The 20,125-nt window shown below is 41.9% G+C and overlaps 1 protein-coding gene across 1 annotated transcript in view; it reads right to left on the bottom strand.

Annotated features, from left to right (window-relative positions):
- Positions 1 to 398: 398 nt before the first annotated feature.
- Positions 399 to 20,125, bottom strand: part of SYT16 (synaptotagmin 16) — a 98,703-nt gene continuing 78,976 nt past the window's right edge. Inside the window, exons 5-6 of the mRNA XM_036277918.1 lie at positions 17,488 to 17,677; positions 399 to 796 (exon numbers count right to left, since the gene is read on the bottom strand). Of these exons, the coding sequence (XP_036133811.1) occupies positions 483 to 796; positions 17,488 to 17,677 (504 nt within the window). The 3' untranslated portion in view covers positions 399 to 482. The remainder of the gene's footprint in view (positions 797 to 17,487; positions 17,678 to 20,125) is intronic.

The following is a 20,125-nucleotide window of genomic DNA, read 5'->3' as shown; positions in this document are numbered from 1 at the left end:
TCTGTATTTTAGAGGTTTTTTTGCACCATATTAAGAAAATTCTGATTCATATGCATAAGCGGTTACAAATAGTAACATGTAACAGCTCCCTTGCAATCTGAGGTTACTCTTCAAGCAAACAGAAAAGAGACAGGAGAAGGAAGCTTCATTCCATAGCCTGAACCAAAACTCAATAACCTATTAACACAAATTAACTCATCATCAGTGCTTGCCACTAGAGTAACATTTTCCACATAGATGACTGTATACATAGAATTTTCAAAAAATCACAATACTTAAATCCAAATCAAACCTCAGAGAAACCAAAGATCCCCATCCCCCACCCCACCCAGCACATACAGAATGTTCTAGGGTTAACAGGATCCAATCCCTATTTGAAAGCCTGTCTTTAAACAGCCTACCAGCACACACTGAGTTGGTGTTAGTAGTCAACAACTAGGGTCACCAGGGCAGATGTGGCACATAGACACATGTTGGCCAGCCTAGGACTCAAGCAAGGTGTGCCATCTGCAGACCTGCTGGCCTTTGGTCTCCTTCATCTCCTCCCAGTGGTCTAGCTCCTCCTCGCCACTACTGTTTTGGCCCAGAGCAATCCAACCAATCATCTCTTTAGGCTTCATAGTACGCCTGTTGTAAATGGAAATCATCAACGTGACATCGGAGAGCTGAAAGAGAGCCACCTGGAAAACAAAGGTCTCCTTATAGACAGGATTGGGCTGACCACGTCGAATGGATGTCTTGCAGCGGGACATCTCTTGACCCACAGAATTGAGGAGAAAGAGCTTTCCATATGTATCTAAGAGAAAAAAATGGAAATAAGAAAACATCAGTACTCCCTGTTTTGCTGGTCTAGGTGTAATATTTACATGGGCAGCAAATTTTCCTTAACATACTGATCAGCATTCCTAGGCCTGGTACTTGCTGCAGGACTAACACATCTTACATGAATGATTAAGGAAAGTGATTATGACCTTGAACGCATAATGCTTCATGCAGCCCACTCTCGGCACCTTGCTGATGTTCACTAGCAGCTCTACACGGACAGGAGTGAATTTGTGCAAAGGCACATGTACAGTGCTGTTTGAGGACATGTCCAGTTTTTCATTCACATTTTATATATATATGTGTGTGTGTGTTTTGTTTCATAGTTAAAAATACTGTTTTATGCCTGAGTTAAAGAGTCTCTTCTTTTCTCACTGTGTACATATTCTTTGGATCATCTCACCTACTCAATGACAACTAGCAAATCTGCATCTCTAGCTTAGACTTCTCTCCCAAGCTCAAGGTCCAGCCAAATCCCTCATTTCTCTTCAGGGACATCCCACACACATCTCACACTCATGATCTCAACTCCTAAAAATGGACTGCTCTAGTGCTCCCTGTCTTTTGAATGGTAGCATCATCGCCTCAGTGATCCAAACCAGAAATAGGAATATATATATATATACATATATATATATATATATACACATATATATATGTATATATATATATATATTTTATTTTAGAGAGAGAAGAACTGAGAGAGAGGGAGATAGAAACATTGATGAGAGAGAACACCAACTGGCCACCTCCTGCATGCCCCCCACTGGAGATCGGGCCCACAACCCGGGCATGTGTCCTGATCGGGAATCAAACCAGCGACCTCCAGGGACATGAGTCAATGCTCCACCACTGAGCCACACTGACCAGACAGGACTACATTTTTTTACAAGACTGGCTTCCTCACCCTGTTGCAGCCAATGAGTCACCAAATATTATCAACTCTACCTCCTAAATAGCAGCCAATCCACCCACCTTGTTCCACCCTCAATGCCACTGAACTGTTGGGGTTCACCATAAGCTCAGATTGCCAGCGTCTCTCACCTGCATTGCTGCACACTTGCTCACTGAACACCAGTCCCTGGATAAAGTGATATTTGTAAAATGCTTATCTGGTCATGTCGCTCTCGCTAATAAGCACAAACAAAACCGTCAATACTTCCCACTAGTCTCAGGATAAAAGTAAATTTCTTTGTATAGACTACATACTTGGGTTCTGTTTATCTTCTAGTCTTATCACACACCACTATTGCCTTTACACATTGTAATGCAACTATTCTGAACTACCCTCATCCCTCCAACCCCACCTGCTCGCTTCCTGTTCCACTTTGGCACAAGCTACACACGCTCCGATATTCCAAGTGACACCCACCTTCACATGGCTTCTGTTCACTAGTTTGGTTTGGACATTGCTTTACCCAGGAATTTTACCCAACCACTCCCCCTCCCCACTGGCCCTAGTTCAGATAACACTCCTATGGGATTCATCAACATCAAGTTTTGCAAACTCACAGATACAGAGAACAGACTGCTGGTGGCCGGAGGGGAGGAGGGTTGGAGGGGTAGGAGAAAAGGCGAAGGGATTGAGAAGTACAGACTGGTAGTCACAATATAGGTGTGGGGGTGTGGAGTACAGCACAGGAAATACCGTCAGTAATCTCATAATCTCTATGTGTGGTGCTAGGTGGGTACTGGAAATATCGTGGGGAACACTCTGTAAAGTATATGATCGCCTAACCACTGTGCTGTACACCTGAAACTAATTCAAAATAACACTGAATATAAACTATAATTGAAAAACTTTTTTTAAAAATATACATCAAGTTTTAGCTGATCTCAGCACTTAACACCCAGTATTTCATTGCTTGTTTACTTGTCTGCAGACTGTCAGCACCCCAGTGGTAGAAAGAGGCATCGCCTTGCTTATCAGTGTATCGAGTGCTTGGCCAGGGTCTAACATGGAGCATAGACATTCAATAAGCATTAAATATTTTATAATAAATGTTCATGACCAGCCAGGAGGCTCTACTTTTTTTTTTCTCCTGGGCTCAAGTTTTTTCAAACTTGAAAAATATAGTTCAACCCCTTGTTTTATAACCTTTGCACGAGAATGCTATAAAACATTAAGTAGCATCTTATGTTTAGTCATTTATCGGAAGAAAAGAAAATATCCAAATCACTGGTATTGCCTACTAGTTTTGCTAAAATTCTTGAAAGGATCACTACAAAGAATATTATCTCCTAAAACAATTATATTTTTACTAAAATCATGTGTCAATTTCTTGACTTTTTTCTTAACTACAACATTTACCTCTAACTTATGTGTGCTCTCTCTCTCTCTTTTTGTTAAGGTGTTCTCTAAATGTTATGGTGTTTTCCAATTTCTGTACATTCTGTTCAGGCTGACAGCTGATCAGTGTTTACTGCTCACTTTTCCACCGCAAACCAGTCAAACTTTTTAAAAGTGTAAACCCAGGTCTCTGCAATTTACTGTTCTCTACGAGAGCATTGTACGATAAGAACCAAATTACAACCTGCAGCTTTCTTTCCATCTCGATCTTTTTCTATTCCGGTGTGATGTGTTATTTTATGCACTTATCTGCCGAGAAACACAAGGTGTGAAATTACACTTCAGGTGGGAAAACACTTCTGTCTCAGACACAGGGCTCTCCGCTCTTCAAAGTGCTCCTTGGAAAAGCCACCAGACAACCAGCGATGGGGAGTGGGTGTGTGTTTCCGCAGCTGTAGGGCTGCGTGGCTCCAGAAGGGAAAGTTCAGCCCGGTCACCAACTGCTCTGTGGATCCTGCTGCCCGTGTGGCCGTGGGAAATGAGGCACTCTCGCAAAGACCCGCTCATTTCACAGAGAACAATTTCACGCTTTACCTTGTCATAAGATTGTTTCCTAATTATGAGAAAGGCCACTTGCTACTACCAGACCTCCATCACTGAAGCTGAATCGTGACAAAAAAAGGAAAACAATAATTTTATAAACAGTCCAGTCGGAGGACACCTGGCCGAAAGGAGATGGTGCTGATGTTCTAGCTCAAAGGGGAACCCTTATCAGCGGTAGTAATGTGCTTGTTTTTCGGTGATCACACTAGAGGCTCAGGAAATTCTATTGTGCAGAAAAGTGGGAGCATGGCTGGGGTCTTTGGGTGTTCAGTGACTTACTCTGATGAGCACCAATCCAGATGGATAGAGAAAGGGTCTACTGACAATTTACAACTTAACTAAGGTCTGTTTCAATTCTTTGAAATTAATAATAATTGTTGCAGAACCACAACAAGCAATATTTCATCTTCTAACGATGATTTAGAAAGTCTCGCAATGTCTTTAGTAACTCAAAAGTGTCATCAAAACACTGAATGGGTCATGATCCCCTGACAGTCCTGGATGTGGCTCTTCTGGCTCAGCTCTGTCAACTGCTTTCCCAGTCACTTGTTTCTCTATAAAGGACGATACTACATGTACCAAAAAAAAAAAAAAAAAAAAATTGTAACAGTACGGTAGTCCCCCCTAATCTGCAATTTTGCTTTCCATGGCTTCAGTTACCCACGGTCAACCATGGTCAGAAAATGTTAAGCGAAAAAACAATTCATAAATTTTCAATTGCATGCCATTCTGAGTAGCATAATGAAATCTCTCGCCATCCCTCTCAGTCCTCCTGGGAGGGTGAATCATTCCTCTTCCCTTGTATCTATGCTGTACACACGCTGTACCCATTAGTCACGTAGTTGCCATCTTGGTTATCTGATCAACGGTTGTGGTATCACCATGCTTGTGTTCAAGTAAAATGCTTAATGCCACATTCACATAACTTTTATTATACTATTTTGTTATAACTGTTCCACTTAATTACTAATTTGTTAATCTCCTCTATGCCTAATTTTATAAATTAAACTTTATCGTAGGTATGTATACATAGGAAAAACATAGTACACATAAGGTTCGATATACTATCCCTGGTTTCAGGCATCCCTGGGGATCTCGAAACGTATCCACCAAAGATAAGGGGGGACTACTGTACACACATCCTCAATTTATCATGGCACTAAGTATGTCACTTGGAACTCAGAAGCCGTTTTTCCTAAGGATCAGTGTGATGCCACAGTGGTTACTTATATAGCCCAAACAAAAAGCTACTCATCTGCAGCATGATGGTCCACCACTTGTATATACAGTCGGCCCTTGTTTATCGTGGTTAATCAGTTCCAGACTCTACCGTGATAAATGAATTTCTGCGAAGTAGGATTCTTTATTTATAAATTGAATATTTTCACAGTTAAAGCATAGAAAACATGTTTACAACCTTTTAAATACATTTTTAACATTATTAGAGCCCTCTAGACATGAAATAACACCCTTTAGTCACCACTTCACTCGTATTAGCCAGTATATTAGACAAAATAAGAGAAAATAAGACATCTTAGAGGTTACAAATGTCATATTATTATTGTACATTTAATTACACACACACAGTTCTTACACACAACCACTAATCTATGAAAACAGTGCAACTCGTTATATGATGAAGCATTGAAGATGAAGAAATGAACTTCACAGCAAAGAAGAGCAAGGTTACTGCTCCTCTAAAGGCACGACCTCAGTAGGAGAGTCTTCAGGTGGTGCAGTATCTTCAGCAAGTGCATCGTCATCTTCTTCCGGAGAAGGAGCACTAGGAGTAGGCAGCGGGTGTCCGGGTGCGCGGCTGAAGAACATCATGATAGGCAGTTGCTGGCACTGTCTTTTCATACGATGAGGAGGCTTTTGTAGGCTTCTATTGCTCCATCAAGTGCATTCCAGAACGGCAATGCACACATCATTTGTGGGTCCCACTCACCAGTCGTATCCTATACTACCTTAATAGTTCTCACGACCTGCGAGAGACACTCAAGTGTAAGGCCAACTTCCTCCTCTTCATCCCCAGGAACCTCTGGCTGCTCTTCCTCCTCCTCACTCACAGACTTAGTCATCTCCACCAGATCCTCGTCAGTTAAGGGATCCAAATGTGTATCCAGCAGTTCATCCATGTCATCGTGGGTCATATCCGTGAAACCTCCTCCTCCCAGCATCCGGGCTAGCCTGCCTTATCCACTGTCGAGTTGCTTATATCCTCTGGGGTGAATCCTCTGTAGCCGTGGACAATTTCAGGCCACAACATCTTCCAGCTACCTTCACGGTCTTTGTCTTTATGTCCTTCAGTGCGGTCTCGATGTTCTTCAGACAGGTCACAGTGGTATACTGCCACCAGTACTTCAGCAAGAAGTTCTCCTCAAGGTCCATGCCTTCAACAAAGTGCTACAAGGTGCATGTAGAGGGCCTTGAATGCGTGAATAACGCCTTGATCCATGGGCTGAATCAGAGAAGTGATGCAGGGAGGAAGGAACTCGATCTGCACACTGCCTAGGATAGGTCATATGCATGACCTCCAGCACTGTCCATGAGGAGAAGGACATTAAACTTGAGTCCCTTCTCCACAAGATACAGCTTGACTTGGGGGATGAAGCACTCATGGAACCAGTCCGATGACAGCTGCTTCGTGATCCAGCCCTTCTCATTGTGCATCCAATGCACTGGCAGCAGGTTCTTGTTTTTACTCTTCAGGGCCCTGGGATTGTTAACCTTGTAGTCAAGGGCAGACTTGAGCAAAAATCCCTCAGGATTTCCACACATAACGATAGTCACGCAATCCTTATACGCCTTGAAGCCACGGACCTTGGCCTCATCCTTGAAAATGAATGTCCAAGAAGACATTCTCTTCCAGAACAGTCCTGTTTCGTCCATATTGAACACCTGCTCTGGATGATACTCACCCTCCTCAAGGACCTTCTGGAACGTGTTGTTCACGGAGTCCTCTGCTGCAAGCTGGTCAGCAGAGGCAGCTTCTCCGTGGAGAATGACACTCTTCAGATAAATCCTCTTCTGGAACTTCTCTTACCAATCCTTGCTCACTGTGAAATCCATGAGCAGAAGAGGGTCCTGGTTGAGGTTCGTTCGCTGTAAAGTGCTGATAGAGCTGCCTCGCCTTCTCCCGGATGACCCACGAATCCACGAAATGTTTTTCTTGCAGCTGTCGCGATCCAAATGGCTAGGGCAGACTCCGTTTGCACTGTGAACTTATTATGACTTGTCACAACATGCTTTGCTTCCTTGTTGAAAGAGATAGTAGCCGTTGCACAGATGTTCTTTTCATCTTTATGGATGGAGTGAACGGTAGACTCATTCAAGTCTTAATGGCAGGCAACCTCCACAATTTTCTTGCTATCTGTGATCATATCCAAGAATTTCACCTTCTCCCGGATGGTAAGCATCTTCCTCCAGCACGTAGTTTCATCGTCAGAAGGCTTAGAAGAAGCAACACATTTAGGAGCCATTCATGGGGCTTAGATAAAAGTTCTCAGAAATGGCAAACACAAGAGCAAAGATGCTTCCAATGTGTAGCGATGTAGAAGCATGTATGAGAGAAATGAACTTGCATGAGGCTGAGCCAATCAGCGGTCATGATAGGAAGAGGATAGGATAGCCAATCAGTGAATAGCATGCTCTGATTGGCTCAGTGTCACCACACCCGATTTTTTGGAAAAAAGTTATTGGCCACACACAAAGAGTGGTCAAGCGGTTGCACCTGGCATTGGAGGATTCCTGGGATGCTCGAATTCATAGGCCTACAGTCCATATGTTCAGTAATTTTCATTTTAATTGTAATACAGGGGTGTATAATTGACTCAGACAACCAAGTGTGTGCTGTATCATTTCCACTGTCTCCATCAACTTTTTAATGAATATATTTGAAAAAAACCGCGATAGAGTGAAGCCGCGAAAGTCGAAGTGCGAAGTGACAAGAAACGACTGTAAACTCAGCCTCAGGTTGGGGGCAGGAGGAACTGTGATTCCCTGGGCAAGGGAAAGGAATTTGGTCATTTAATCTCCCCTTCTCTTTAAATTCATTAACAACTAGAAAACCTTTTAAAGACACATAAGAGAGTAGAGAACAATATTACACACATCCATCCAGACTTGTGATACTCGGCATTTGTAGTATTTACTATTGATCTTTTTTGAGTTTCAAGGAAAAAATATTATAATTGAAGATCCTTGAATATCCCTCTTAGATCCTGTTTAATTTCTCACATTAAAGGTAACTAATATCCTGGCTTTAAACTTTATCATTTTCATGTACGTTTTTAGGTTTTCATCATATAAGTAGATAAAGTTTAGATTTTCACTATATTAGTAAAGATATCCAAAATATATTTAACAATAATTTGCACATTAAAAAACTTTTAACATTTTAGTGTATGTCTTCCCCAAACTTACTTTTTTTCATTTGACATTAAATTTATTATATTATCTATATTGATATATAAACCTGTGATTCATTTATTTTAATAAACTAGTGTTTAACACACTACAATTTACTTATTCCTACTTTTAATTAATGGACATTTGTTTCTAGTAACCAAGAGTTGAAAATAATTCAGTGAACATTTTCCTATAGTTTGCATTATACCAATATTTGAGAATTTTTCTAGTGTATACCCAGGAGTCAATTACTAGCTCTTTATAAATTTTAGATACAGAATCTTTGTTATGTTTCCTGCTAGTATCTTCTCCCTGCTTTAATTTATCCTTTTGCTTTGTTTATAATGAGTTTTGCAGTATAAATGTTTTAAATATTTATGGCATCAGATTTATCAATGTTTTCCTTTTCAGTTGATGATTTTTAAACAAAATTAAGAAATTCTACCTGAACTCGATAGTCTCCCATATTTTCTTCTACAAGTCTTAAGAATTTGTTTTTCACATTTGATCATCTTTTTTAGGTATAACTGACATATAGCATTGTTAGTTTCAAGTGGACAGCATAATAATTTGGTGTGTGTGTGTGTGTGTGTGTGTGTGTGTGTGTGTGTGATTACCACAATAAGTTTGGTTATTATCCATGACCACACACAGTTACAAATTATTTTTTTTGTGATGAGAACTTTTAAGATCTACTCTCTTAGCAGCTTTCAAACATACAATACAGTATTGTTAACTACAGTTACCATGTTATACATTACATCCCCAGGACTTATTTATCTTACAACTGAAAGTTTGTATCTTCTGACCACCTTTACCCATTCACCCCCACAACTCCCACCTCTGGGAACCACCAATCTATTTTCTGTATCTATGTTAAAAAAAAAAAAAAAAAGATACCACATATAAGGGAGATCATACACTATTTGTCTTTGTCTGACCACAGTTGGTTTTTAATCCACCTGAAACTGATCTTTGTGTGTGGTGTGAAGTGGGGTCTAATTATTTTTCCACATGGGAAGCATTATTCATTAAACAGTCCATTATCTCCCCGCTGATTTGTAATACAACTTCTATCAGATGCCAAGTTTCTAAGTTTGAGTGTCTTTCCTGAAGCCTGATAATATTTATCATCATTTTATAATATGTCTTGATGTCTGCTAGGAAGAATCCCTCTATCATCTTTTTAAAAGCTAAGTTACTCTATTGGTTCACTTGGTTTAACTTGCTCTTGCATATGAATTTTAGAATCAGCTCATCAATTTCTTTCTTTTATAAGGGTAAAATATTACTAAAAACACTGTCAGGCTTTCGATTGGGATTGTAGTGGATATATGAATTAATTTGGGAAAAGTTGTTTTCACAATATGGAATATTCTCACCAATGAACATGGTATATCTATCTAGTTTTTTGTGTGTCTTTTAAAATGTTTTATAATTTTTTACTCATCTTTTATTGTTATTTTTTAGTTTATATATATATGTGTGTGTATGTGTGTGTGTATATATATATATTAAATATTTTGTTGTAAATAGTGATATTTTTAAAACTCTACTTTCTAATTGTTCCTGATGCATTAGAAAACAATTCATAGTGTATAAGAAAGATCTTAGTTTAAATTTGTAGATTTTCTTGTATTTTTTCTGCAGGCAACCACATTTTCTACAAATAATGCTAGTTTTGTTTCTTCCTTTCAAGCTTTAATTTGTTTTTTCTTATTCTATTGCATTGCCTTCAGCCCCCAGTATAATGTTGAATAAGTGATGCTAGTGGGAGCCTAATTTTGTCCTGACTTTGAAGGGATTTCAGGATGAAGAATGACAGTGAATCTATATTTTCTTAAAATGCCCACTACTGAGGATAAGCAAGTTCCCTTCTGTACCGCATATTAATTGTTGATATGCAATTCCATTTCTACATTTCTAAGCTCTTTCCTGTACCAAAGGGGTGTAAAGCCTTAAAACTACATTTGCCTAAATCTCTGCCTGTAAGACCCTAGTGAGATCCCATAATGGAAGCCACTGCTGTGAGACTGGAAGCAGAAGGAAAGGGGGCCATGACTATCTCGACACAGTTGCAAGCACGTGTGCAGCATTAGAAGACTCTGCCCCGCCGGGTAGCTCAGCTGCATAGAGCCTCATCCTGATGCACCAAGGTTGGGGGTTCAATCCCTGGTCAGGGCACATACAAGAATCAACCAATAAATGCATAAACAAGTAGAACAACAAATTGATGTTTCTCTCTCTCTCTTTCTCTCTCTCTCTCAAATAAATCAATCAATTTAAAAGAAGAAGATTGTCAAGCGAGAGTTTTGCCCATGGTGTTCAAACATCCTTGTGAGAATCACCCCTTTCGTGTGCTCACAGCTCACACTATATTGGTACCTTCCTTGTGATACTGATACTTCTAGATTTCCTGAAGAAACCTTTCTGATATTCCCTCCCCAGCCTTCCCATGCTTAAACCCTGTAATAAACAACTTCTGACTCAAAATACCTAGAGTATTTTCCCGACAAAACCTGACTGACGTAGTAGTTGGTAAACCGAACTGGAATGTTATCATAAAAAAAAAAAAAAAGAAACAAAGAATGGACACTGGCCTAGAAATTGGGTGCCAGGTTATGAAAAAACTAATACCAGAGGCTAGCACAGTGGAGATCCATAATCTGTATTATGTGCTGATAAAAATCGCCATCTGCTATCACTCAGAAGGAAGAGCATATGCCTAATGAGTTTGTTGCTCCAGGGAAACAGATTGAAAAACAGAATGTTAACCGTGAGTCTTCAGTACAACTGGCTTCATGTGGCAGGTGCAGGGAGGTGAAAGGTGAGCTTGGGAAATAACTGACCAGTGTGCAAAGGAAAAGAGAAAATACGGGAATTCAGACCTTTTCGTGGTTGGAAAAGCTGACTGCTTCTAGACCTCCAAACAGTAAGAGATGGATCTGAAATGGCTTTGAGCAGCAAAGGCCCAGTAAACTTAGGTGAATAATGGTTAGTGACTCCGGTCAAATATCAAAATAAGGCTTCCCACCAGACAGGAGTTGGCTGGGCCGTGTGACTGCCTTCTGAATAACAGAACATGGGAAGAGATCGATGTTACCTTCAGTCATGCTACATCCAACCACTCCCACCAGGCAAGAGGTCCCCCATGCTGCCTCCTCCTGTCCTGGCAACATTGGAGGTCACGTTTGAATATAACACCATCTCCGGATGAGAGGGCCTGCACACCTCGTCACAGATTGGGGGAGAGTCACCTGACTCACTTTGGAAAGCCATGCAAAGGAGGAATAAACCTTTGCCGTGTGAGCCACTGAGACTATAGGATATACATATTATTGCATCACTTCCTAGTCTCCGCTAACACACCTTCTATTATTCATCTGCTAAGAGTAATTTTTCATCAATAATCCTTTTCTTTCTGTACTTCGTTTGTAGCACGCATCCCCCGCCTCCCACTTTTTCTTCACGCTAAACACGAGGCAGCTTGACTTGCTTTTCTGTTTTCCTTTCCTCCAGTGTCTGTTGCTGTGAGTGCCTAACAAGGTCAATATGCTGCTGCTGTAAGTATTATCCTTTGGGAGGTAATTATCACACGTGGCCAATCACGCACACTCTGGGAGTCTTGGGAACGTGTTTTAACTGGCAGGGACAGCTTAATGATAGTTTTCAACAAGGACCATTACTTGTGTGTATAACACACACACATACACACAATGCAGTAACACGTTGGAGAAGGAAACATAGCAAGTATGGAGATGGAGAGAAAGAACCCACAACAGAATAGCTAACATTTTTTTGACATAGCACTTGTACCAGTAACATTAGCTTGTTGACCTCATTTAATCGGGAAGAAAATGAAATTCAGGGAGGTTAAATCAAAGGTCGAGGCCATGCAGTAATTGGGTGGCAGGCCCAGGAAAAGGATAGAACAGAGCTGCTAAACTGTTGGAGAATTGCCTCCCCACGAAGCCAAATTTAATAGATAATCAAATGTTTCTAATTCTCAATGGTGACATTTTCAAAAGCATTTGCAAATGCATGTCAGGGTTTTAGATGTCTCCCAACGCTGTAAGCTGCTTTTTCACCTGGACCATCCACCACTCACAGGTGTGGAGACTATCCCTTGCCATCAGATTTGAAGACTACCCTGGCAACCATGACAACAATATTTTGAACACCCACCACATGTACTAAATGAGATGCTACCTTAAAAGTGCCTGGAATGATTCCTTGGCACATTGTTGTGTGACGTGGGCTAAGATTAGTTCATGTTGTTACCTCATTTATGATTCTGAATAGAATCTCCGAACTGGTTTCAGTAATTTTTAAATAAACCCCTGGCCTACCTATTATTGAAAAAACACAGTAATTTATAGGCATATGATGATAGATAGATAGATGATAGATAGATAGATAGATAGATAGATAGATAGATAGATAGATAGATGATAGATAGATAGATAGATAGATATCTACATTATCTGTCTGTCTGTCCATCCATGTATCTATCTATCTATCTATCTATCTATCTATCTATCTATCATCTACCTACCCACCCACCCACCTGCCTACCTGCCTATCAAACGACTAGAGAAAGGGTTAAACTTGGAAATGAAGAAATGCCCATCCACACACTTTTTCTTGGGATAAATTTTATTTATGGAGAATACTACAGAAGGTGTCCTCAGGCTCAGCTATTTGGTATCCTGTCTATCCTGTCCAAGGTTGAGTCAGGGAAGTAGGGTTCGACCTTGAGATGTCATCATGATAAAAAACAAAATGTAATGCTGACCACAGAAGCCCCTCTCTGTGGCTAAGACTTTTGTTATATTTTTTATCCTCCTAACCCAGCCAAACAATTTCAGACCATTTTTTTCTGCCTACTATTTTATAATTAAAATTGTCAAATGTAAAAAAAAAAAATTTTGAAATACTGTACAGCAGACACCCATATACCCATCACCTAGATGCTTCAATTGTTCTATTTTGCTCTATTTGTGCTATGGACCAAAGTATACATCCTCCCAAAATTCATATGTTGAAGCCCTAATCCTCAGTATGATGCCATTTGAAGGTGTGGTGGTATCTGGGGCCTTTGGGAGGTGATTGGGTCATGAGTGTGAAGTTATCATGAATGAGATTAGCGCCCTTATAAGAAGAGACATGAGAGAAATATTTTTTTTCTTTCCCTTGCTATGTGAAGACATACCAAGAAGGTGTCTGTCTACAAACCAGGAACATGGTTCTTACTAGGAACCAAGTCAGGTGCCACCTTGATCTTGGAGTTCCCAGCCTCCACAACCATGAGAAATAAATGTCTGTTGTTGAAGCCCCCCAGTCTATGGGATTTGGGGTAGAGCAGCCTGCCCTCAGACAGTTTGCTTTCTATCCAAACATCCATCCCTCTTTCCTGTAGCCATCATCATCTTCATCCTAAACACTGCAACAGGCATTTCATTCGAGTTGCACTATTTTATGCCTCTTTTCTATTTTAAGTTCAAACTTATATATAGCAAAATGTACAAAGCCTAGTACCATTCAGTAAGGTTTGTTTATTAAATGTATTGGGTGACATTGGTTAATAGGATCATATAGGTTTCAGATGTACACTTCTATTATACATGATCTGTATATTGCACTGTGTCCGCCACTCAAGTTTTGACAAATGCAAACATCCATTTAACACAAACCCCTATTAACACATAGAACATGTCCACCACCCCCGAATATCCCATGTCCCTGCCCAGTCCATCCTGACACCAGTTTCAATTCTAAAGCAACCACCCTTCTACTTTCCAAAGTCACTATAGATGAGTTTTGCCTCTTTAGAACTTGATATAAACGGAACCGTGCAGTCAGTATGCAATATGTTTTTGAGACTCCTCCACGTTAAATACCTCAGTTAATTTCCTTCCTTTTTATTGATGAATAGTGTTCAACAATAGAACTATGTCTTAATTTGTTGATTCATTCATGAGGACATGAGGACTTTTTGCAGTTTTTGACATTGTAAATAAAGATGCTAAGGACATTCTTGTACAGATTTTTTTTAACTTATGGGCAAATGCCTAAGGATGGAACTGCTGGATTTTCAGTGCGTGGTTAGTTGTATAAACAACTGCCAGGCCTTTTCCCAAAGTGGTTATTTCATTTTCCACTCCCACCAGGATTATATTCTCCTGGTGGGAGTGGAAAATGGTCTTTTCCACTTTAGCCATTTGGGGTTTGGGGGGTTGCCGTGGAGACACATCTCTAAGTATGCCCCCGCCAGCTCCTGCTCATCAGAGCCATCTCCCCAAGGATTTAACTCAAATGTTTGGGGAGGGGGCTTATATTTCAGTGGCTTATTTCTTCTAAGACCCTAAAAGAGGAGAGGAACTTCATCTACTATTTGTCCAACTCTTCCATCTTGCTTAAGAAGATAAGTTTAAAATATCAGAACAGTCCTCTGACTAAATCAAGCTGGCGAATTCAGTTATCTGCTGTTTCACGATATATTTTGAGACAAAAACTTCTCACATAGAAATCCCAGCCTTTGTCTCTGTTTCCAGCAGGATTTGGAACCGTCAATATTTTAGAGAAGGAATGTTCCCAGTGCTCAGGCTCGGCCTCTTTCCCTGCAGCTTTTCCTAGGAACTAATCTTCACAGTATCACACCCACCCTCTGGAAGACGGCACTGATGTCCCTCTGTACAGACAAGATAAATGCACCTGTGCCAAGTGTCCCAAGCACAAGATCCGTGACCCTGGCACATACACATTCCTACACATGTCTCTCCCCTGCAGGCACCTCCTCCATGGTGGACTCTTGCACGGGGTTTGGTCCCACCTCCTGCCCTCCTTCCACCTGCACCTTGGAGGCCAGCGCACTTGGCAAGGTTCTTCCGCCACCTGCTCCCCGTCCCATTCATCTCCCTACGTGCAGCCTCTCTCCTTCTCCCGTTTCTTCCAGCTCTGCTCAGCTACCTCATAAAACTCTTGTTCCCTCGCCCTTTCTCTCTCTTGTTCTCTTCCATATGGGAGCTAAAAATGTATCTGCAACTTGCCTGGCAACTGCCAAAGTAGTGCTAGTGTGTAATGAAGTAAGACAAAATGAGGAACCAATGCCATCAACATCTAAAGTTCTTGAAAGTACCAAGAGGTCCCTTTCACAAAGGAACCTTCTACTTTCTCAACCCCTCCTAATTAAGCTGGATTTTCCTCAAGTACCTGCATTCTACATAAACAAAAACCTTTTGTCTTCCCTATTGGGTTTCCGTTTTAATTCATAGCAACATTGTCTTCTATTACTTTGGTTGCAAAGACACAGAATGTCAGTTACATTTTAAGTTAAACTGCAACACTATGTCTATGAAAAATCATGTCATAAAAGCCAAACTGACTTAAACTTCTGGAATCAAATCAATTTCTAAATTAGAACTTGCATTTTTCCCCCCATTTTGTTGTAAATATTTGTTATAAGAATTTCCCTTTGGAGTGTTTCCTTTCATAGAGATATGGATGAAAATACAATAGTAACATCCTCAACATCACAGTTTTATATGCAGTATCCCTACCTAGAAAGTATATATTGTCATGACCCCACTTTACAGATGAGGAAACCAAGGTACAGAAAACTTTAGTAACTCACAGCTAGTAAGTGGCAGAGCTTGAATTCACACCTTAGTTTGTTGGCCTTTAGCTGATGCTTTCTTGGCCACCATGCTGTCCTCCCCCACCCCCTGTATTTCCTGGTACTACCCAGCACACAAATTAAAGCTTCCCAGCATGCACTTGTATGGGCCATGACTGTGACCCACCTCCCCATCATTTTCTGCAGCACCACCATGTTCTTCCCCCCATATTGTTCAGATCGCACCAAACCTCAGGAGTTCAGAAAAAGAGACCAGCAAAAGCTCTGAAGATAAATCAGTAAATCCAGATCTTTCACAAATCCAAAGCTATTTTGAAAAGCAAAGCTATATCTAACAAAGTAGAGCTTAGCTGTGCAATTAATAAACAGCACTTACTATGCATTTTAAATAGCTCTTACCTGGCTCTGACTATGTCAACACAGACTATGGTTTATGCACCTGTCTATTCTGTTACCCAGAGTTCTGGGCTTTGTTTTGTTTTTTTTTACAAACTTGCTCTAATGGCTTTAATACAGATTGGCTAACAAAATACCACTGAATGAAGACTTCATGGAATGCAGCACAATTAAAGGCTAAAAGGAGTAAGAGCCACCTCACCCCCCTTCAAAAAAGGAGTAAGAGCCCAGATTTGATTGTTGCAGCGAACCTTTTTCTACATGTGAGGCCAGAGTCCATTGACTCATGCAACCTACCAAGTTGTTATTGATTTCATCCTTATTTCAGGAGGACTTTGGTGCCAATGAGGACAGGCTCACTTGCCCTCCACTCTACCCCCTTCTTGTTAACCTTCCTATACTTGAAAGGCTGGAAATTCAAAAACAACATTTTTCAGACTCTCTTGCAGCTAGCATTCTACATGAAAATTAGGTTCCTCTGATTAGATGTACATATACGAGACCCAGAAGGCAGAACTGAGGCAGAAATCATCTTCCTGGCCCCCTTTAAGCTGTTTTTTGCAAACAATCAAGATCATTACAGGTAAGCTCATTTTTAGCAGCATCATTCTAGTGTTCAATCTCCAACTTCTTGGGCATTGAGAGATAGTCGGCAGGAGCTGCTTGCTTATTTTGATTTCCTGAACCCTGGACTACAGTTACTGAAGTGAGCCTTGAGCCCCTCTTTCCAGTGGTGATCGCAGAAGTGGTGAGTCAGGCCTGTATTGCCCCAGATCCTCCTATTTCACATTCTCCTCCATCAACACCATAACCAGTAACATTTCTAGTATGTTCACAATGTGTTAGGTACTGTGCTAATGCTCTACCATAAGTTATTTTATTTACACCCCAAAAGAACCCCTTGAGGAAGATACTATTAATATCCTTGTGTTCTAGATGAGTCTACCAAGATTGAGAAAAGATGAGCAAATTGCACAGCCAGTAGGTAAGCTAGTAGACCTGCCTCCAGAGCCTGAGCTCTGCCTCTTTGAAGGTGTTTGGGGGCCCATACACATTATGATGCTAAAAAGACATCATTCTTTTCCCTTAAACAATAGACACATAGAGGTCTGCCTGTTTCATGTCAAGATGTGCCTAGATATCAAAGAAGCCTCCGGTCTAATGAAATAGAAAGGTAATTAAAGAACACAGAAGTATCACTTTGTAAAAAGTCTCTAAGCCACACCAAGATAACTTTTTTTGTAAAAGTTAAAGAATCAAGATGCAAGCAGACACAGGCTTGTACTTGCTCCTGGAAGGAGCAGAGCTGGGGAAATAGACATGCACTTACCAGGCGCTCTGTTCACAGCGAGGTTTCGGAAATGACTGCCTTTGATCATTTCCACAGATAATCGCCCCGTTGTGGCATTATAGGACAGCCCCACCAACAGCTCTGGCGCCCCTCCATGAGACAGCGACTGCGTGGATGAAGCACTATCACTGTGAGAAACGGCAGATGGGCTGAGCCGAGACTCTCCACTCTGGAGGGGAAGAAAAACAAAGACTCCATTGGCCCACGCTGCACTACTCTCTTTTACAGAAAGCCAATATTATGTTTGGTTGGCAATCTCAACGGCTGCCAAAGATTACGAAGGAAGGGTGCACTCTGTGTGAATGATAATGGGCCTGGGGAGCACGGTCCTGGAGGAGAGCCCCTGCATTATTAACTGACATCTTTGTCTCAAGAGCTGTCTCCATTCAATATTTCCTCTCTAAAGACAAAACGAACCAAGATGTTATTACTAGTATAAATCAAACCCTCTAAGATACATAGAGAGCTAATAATACATTTAATATAGACCAAAATTCCCTCCTGTGTCATTTGTGCTCGATATTTCTGTGGAACCCAACCACTCCATTCTCTGCAGCTTCGTGATGAATGTAGCAATTCAAAAGGCATTTTGTCTTCACTGGAAGAAGAAATGACGACTGGACATCTACCACTGCACAGGACATGTGGCCCCTTGTTCTGCTTCTAAAGGTTATCAGGAATGTGCCAGGTGCTATCTTTTTCCTCCTAAGAAATAAATTGCATGGAAAGTGAGCATGTTTACAACTTTGGACAAGGAGGCTGGCCCATGGACTGCGATCTCAGGGGCCTTGCAGGTACCAGGTGAGCCCGGGGCAGAGCCTGTGCCTGCCGTTGTTTTATTCACGTGCATGCTTCTCTGAAACACCCACTTTTATGCAGCAGACACATCTGGGGGAGGAAAGTGAAGCTGATCCCCGAGCTGATTCTCATTCAGGAAGGGGAGTGGGAGTCAGCCCTGCAGGGGAAACCAGCCAGCCTCCTGGAGCTCCCACCTCTTGCACCAGAAATGAATACATTGGACTTGGCTCAAGCCTTTCTTCTCCACATTTCACATCACTTCCTAAAACTTCTGGTCAGAGACTCCAACAAATAAAGGCATTCAAAGTAATGAAGTATTCTTTACATCTGTAGGAAAATATCCTGTTGACCAAGCCATAGGCATCAGAGCCCCAGCTTTCATGGAATGCAATTGGTACCCTATGGGGCCAGGTGGTTCCCACAGGTGCCGTACAGCCCCCACTGGATGATGATAACCCAGCAATGGAATATTTGCTTAGTTCTGGGTGAAAATCCTCCCTCCCCTGTGCTTCTATAGAAGCATCTACTGTGGACCCTTATCACTGCCTAGCTTGCCTTTCCCATCAAATTCCCAGTCCTTATAGACCTCTCAGGCCATAGCCCAGTGTCTGGCATATAACCACACTCAACAAATAAGTGGAGAATGGAAAATCGTTGACCCTCAAAGTCCTTTCATACTGACTAGTCTCCCCCTACTCAGCTCTGCTCCCAGCATACAGCACAGGGCCTGGCACAGAGAAATGGGTGTGAGCACACCTCTCCCTAAGCTCGACAGTGCAGGCAGGACTCCTGACCTCCTGTGGCTTCTGCTTTTTCATGATTTCAGATACGCTTCCCTCAGAGCTTGAGAAAAAAGAGGGATTTGAGCAGAGATGCGACGTGGTCTGGCTTATGTTTTAAAAGGCTCATGCTGAGCCCGTGTTGGGAACAGTGTGAGGGGCAGGAGCAGAAGCAGGGAGGCCTTAGGAGGCCATTTCATCCCGCAGGAAGGCAGGTTCTGGCTGTATTTTGAAGATGGAGCCAATATGATTTCAGGTGCAAAGGACGGAAATCACAAATGCCTTCTAAGACTTTTGACCTGAGCGACTGAAAGGACGACGGAGTTGCCTTTAGCCAAGATGGGAAGACTATGGGTGGAATGAAATTAGAGGCAAAAATCAGGACGTCAAGACTGGAGATTTGATTTGGAGACATCTGTTACAAATGGAAGTGGCTGGCTCTCCCGTCGCTACGCTCCCTGGCTCCTCTCCTCTTCTTCAGACATGACGAGCCCCTTCCCGGCCCTCACCCGTTCGCCTTCTCTCTGTCTGACCCCCTGTCCTCCACATGTCACTGGCTTTTTCCTTTCATTCCCTGAGTTCTGGATTATATCACCACCTCAAAGAAATGGTTTGACTCTTCTGAACAAGCAGTAGCCTCTGTCACTCTCCTTCCTGCCTTGATTTACCTGCTGTGCCCCCCTCCACCAGACTGTAAGCTCCCCGAGGACAGAGGCATCGCCTGTTCTGTTCTTTCCTGCATCCCCTTCAGTAGCTGACGGAGACTAGGCTCTCAGTAAACACTTCTGAATGGATGGCTGACTGGCCCAGCAGCCCGGGACAGCTACCTGATCTTTTTACGTGTTTTTTAAGAGGTGACACTCCCAGTAGATGGCACAGTACCCATGGCAATAGTGAGGTGCCCAGCTTGCAGACATGCACATGCACTGTCTCTCCTTGAAACCCCAGGGGATGCAGAGGACGGGGCGCCCGGAGGAGCCTGGTGGTGTAAACGGAGGTTGGAGGTGGCTGGCGTGCTGGGCCACCGTTGGCAGCCTCCT

The sequence above is a fragment of the Molossus molossus genome, unplaced genomic scaffold (genome assembly GCF_014108415.1).
Source record: "Molossus molossus isolate mMolMol1 unplaced genomic scaffold, mMolMol1.p scaffold_m16_p_1, whole genome shotgun sequence".
NCBI classification, from domain to species: domain Eukaryota; kingdom Metazoa; phylum Chordata; class Mammalia; order Chiroptera; family Molossidae; genus Molossus; species Molossus molossus.
The sequence above is the reverse complement of the archived record's forward strand: the minus strand, read 5'-3'. Positions and strand labels throughout refer to the sequence as shown.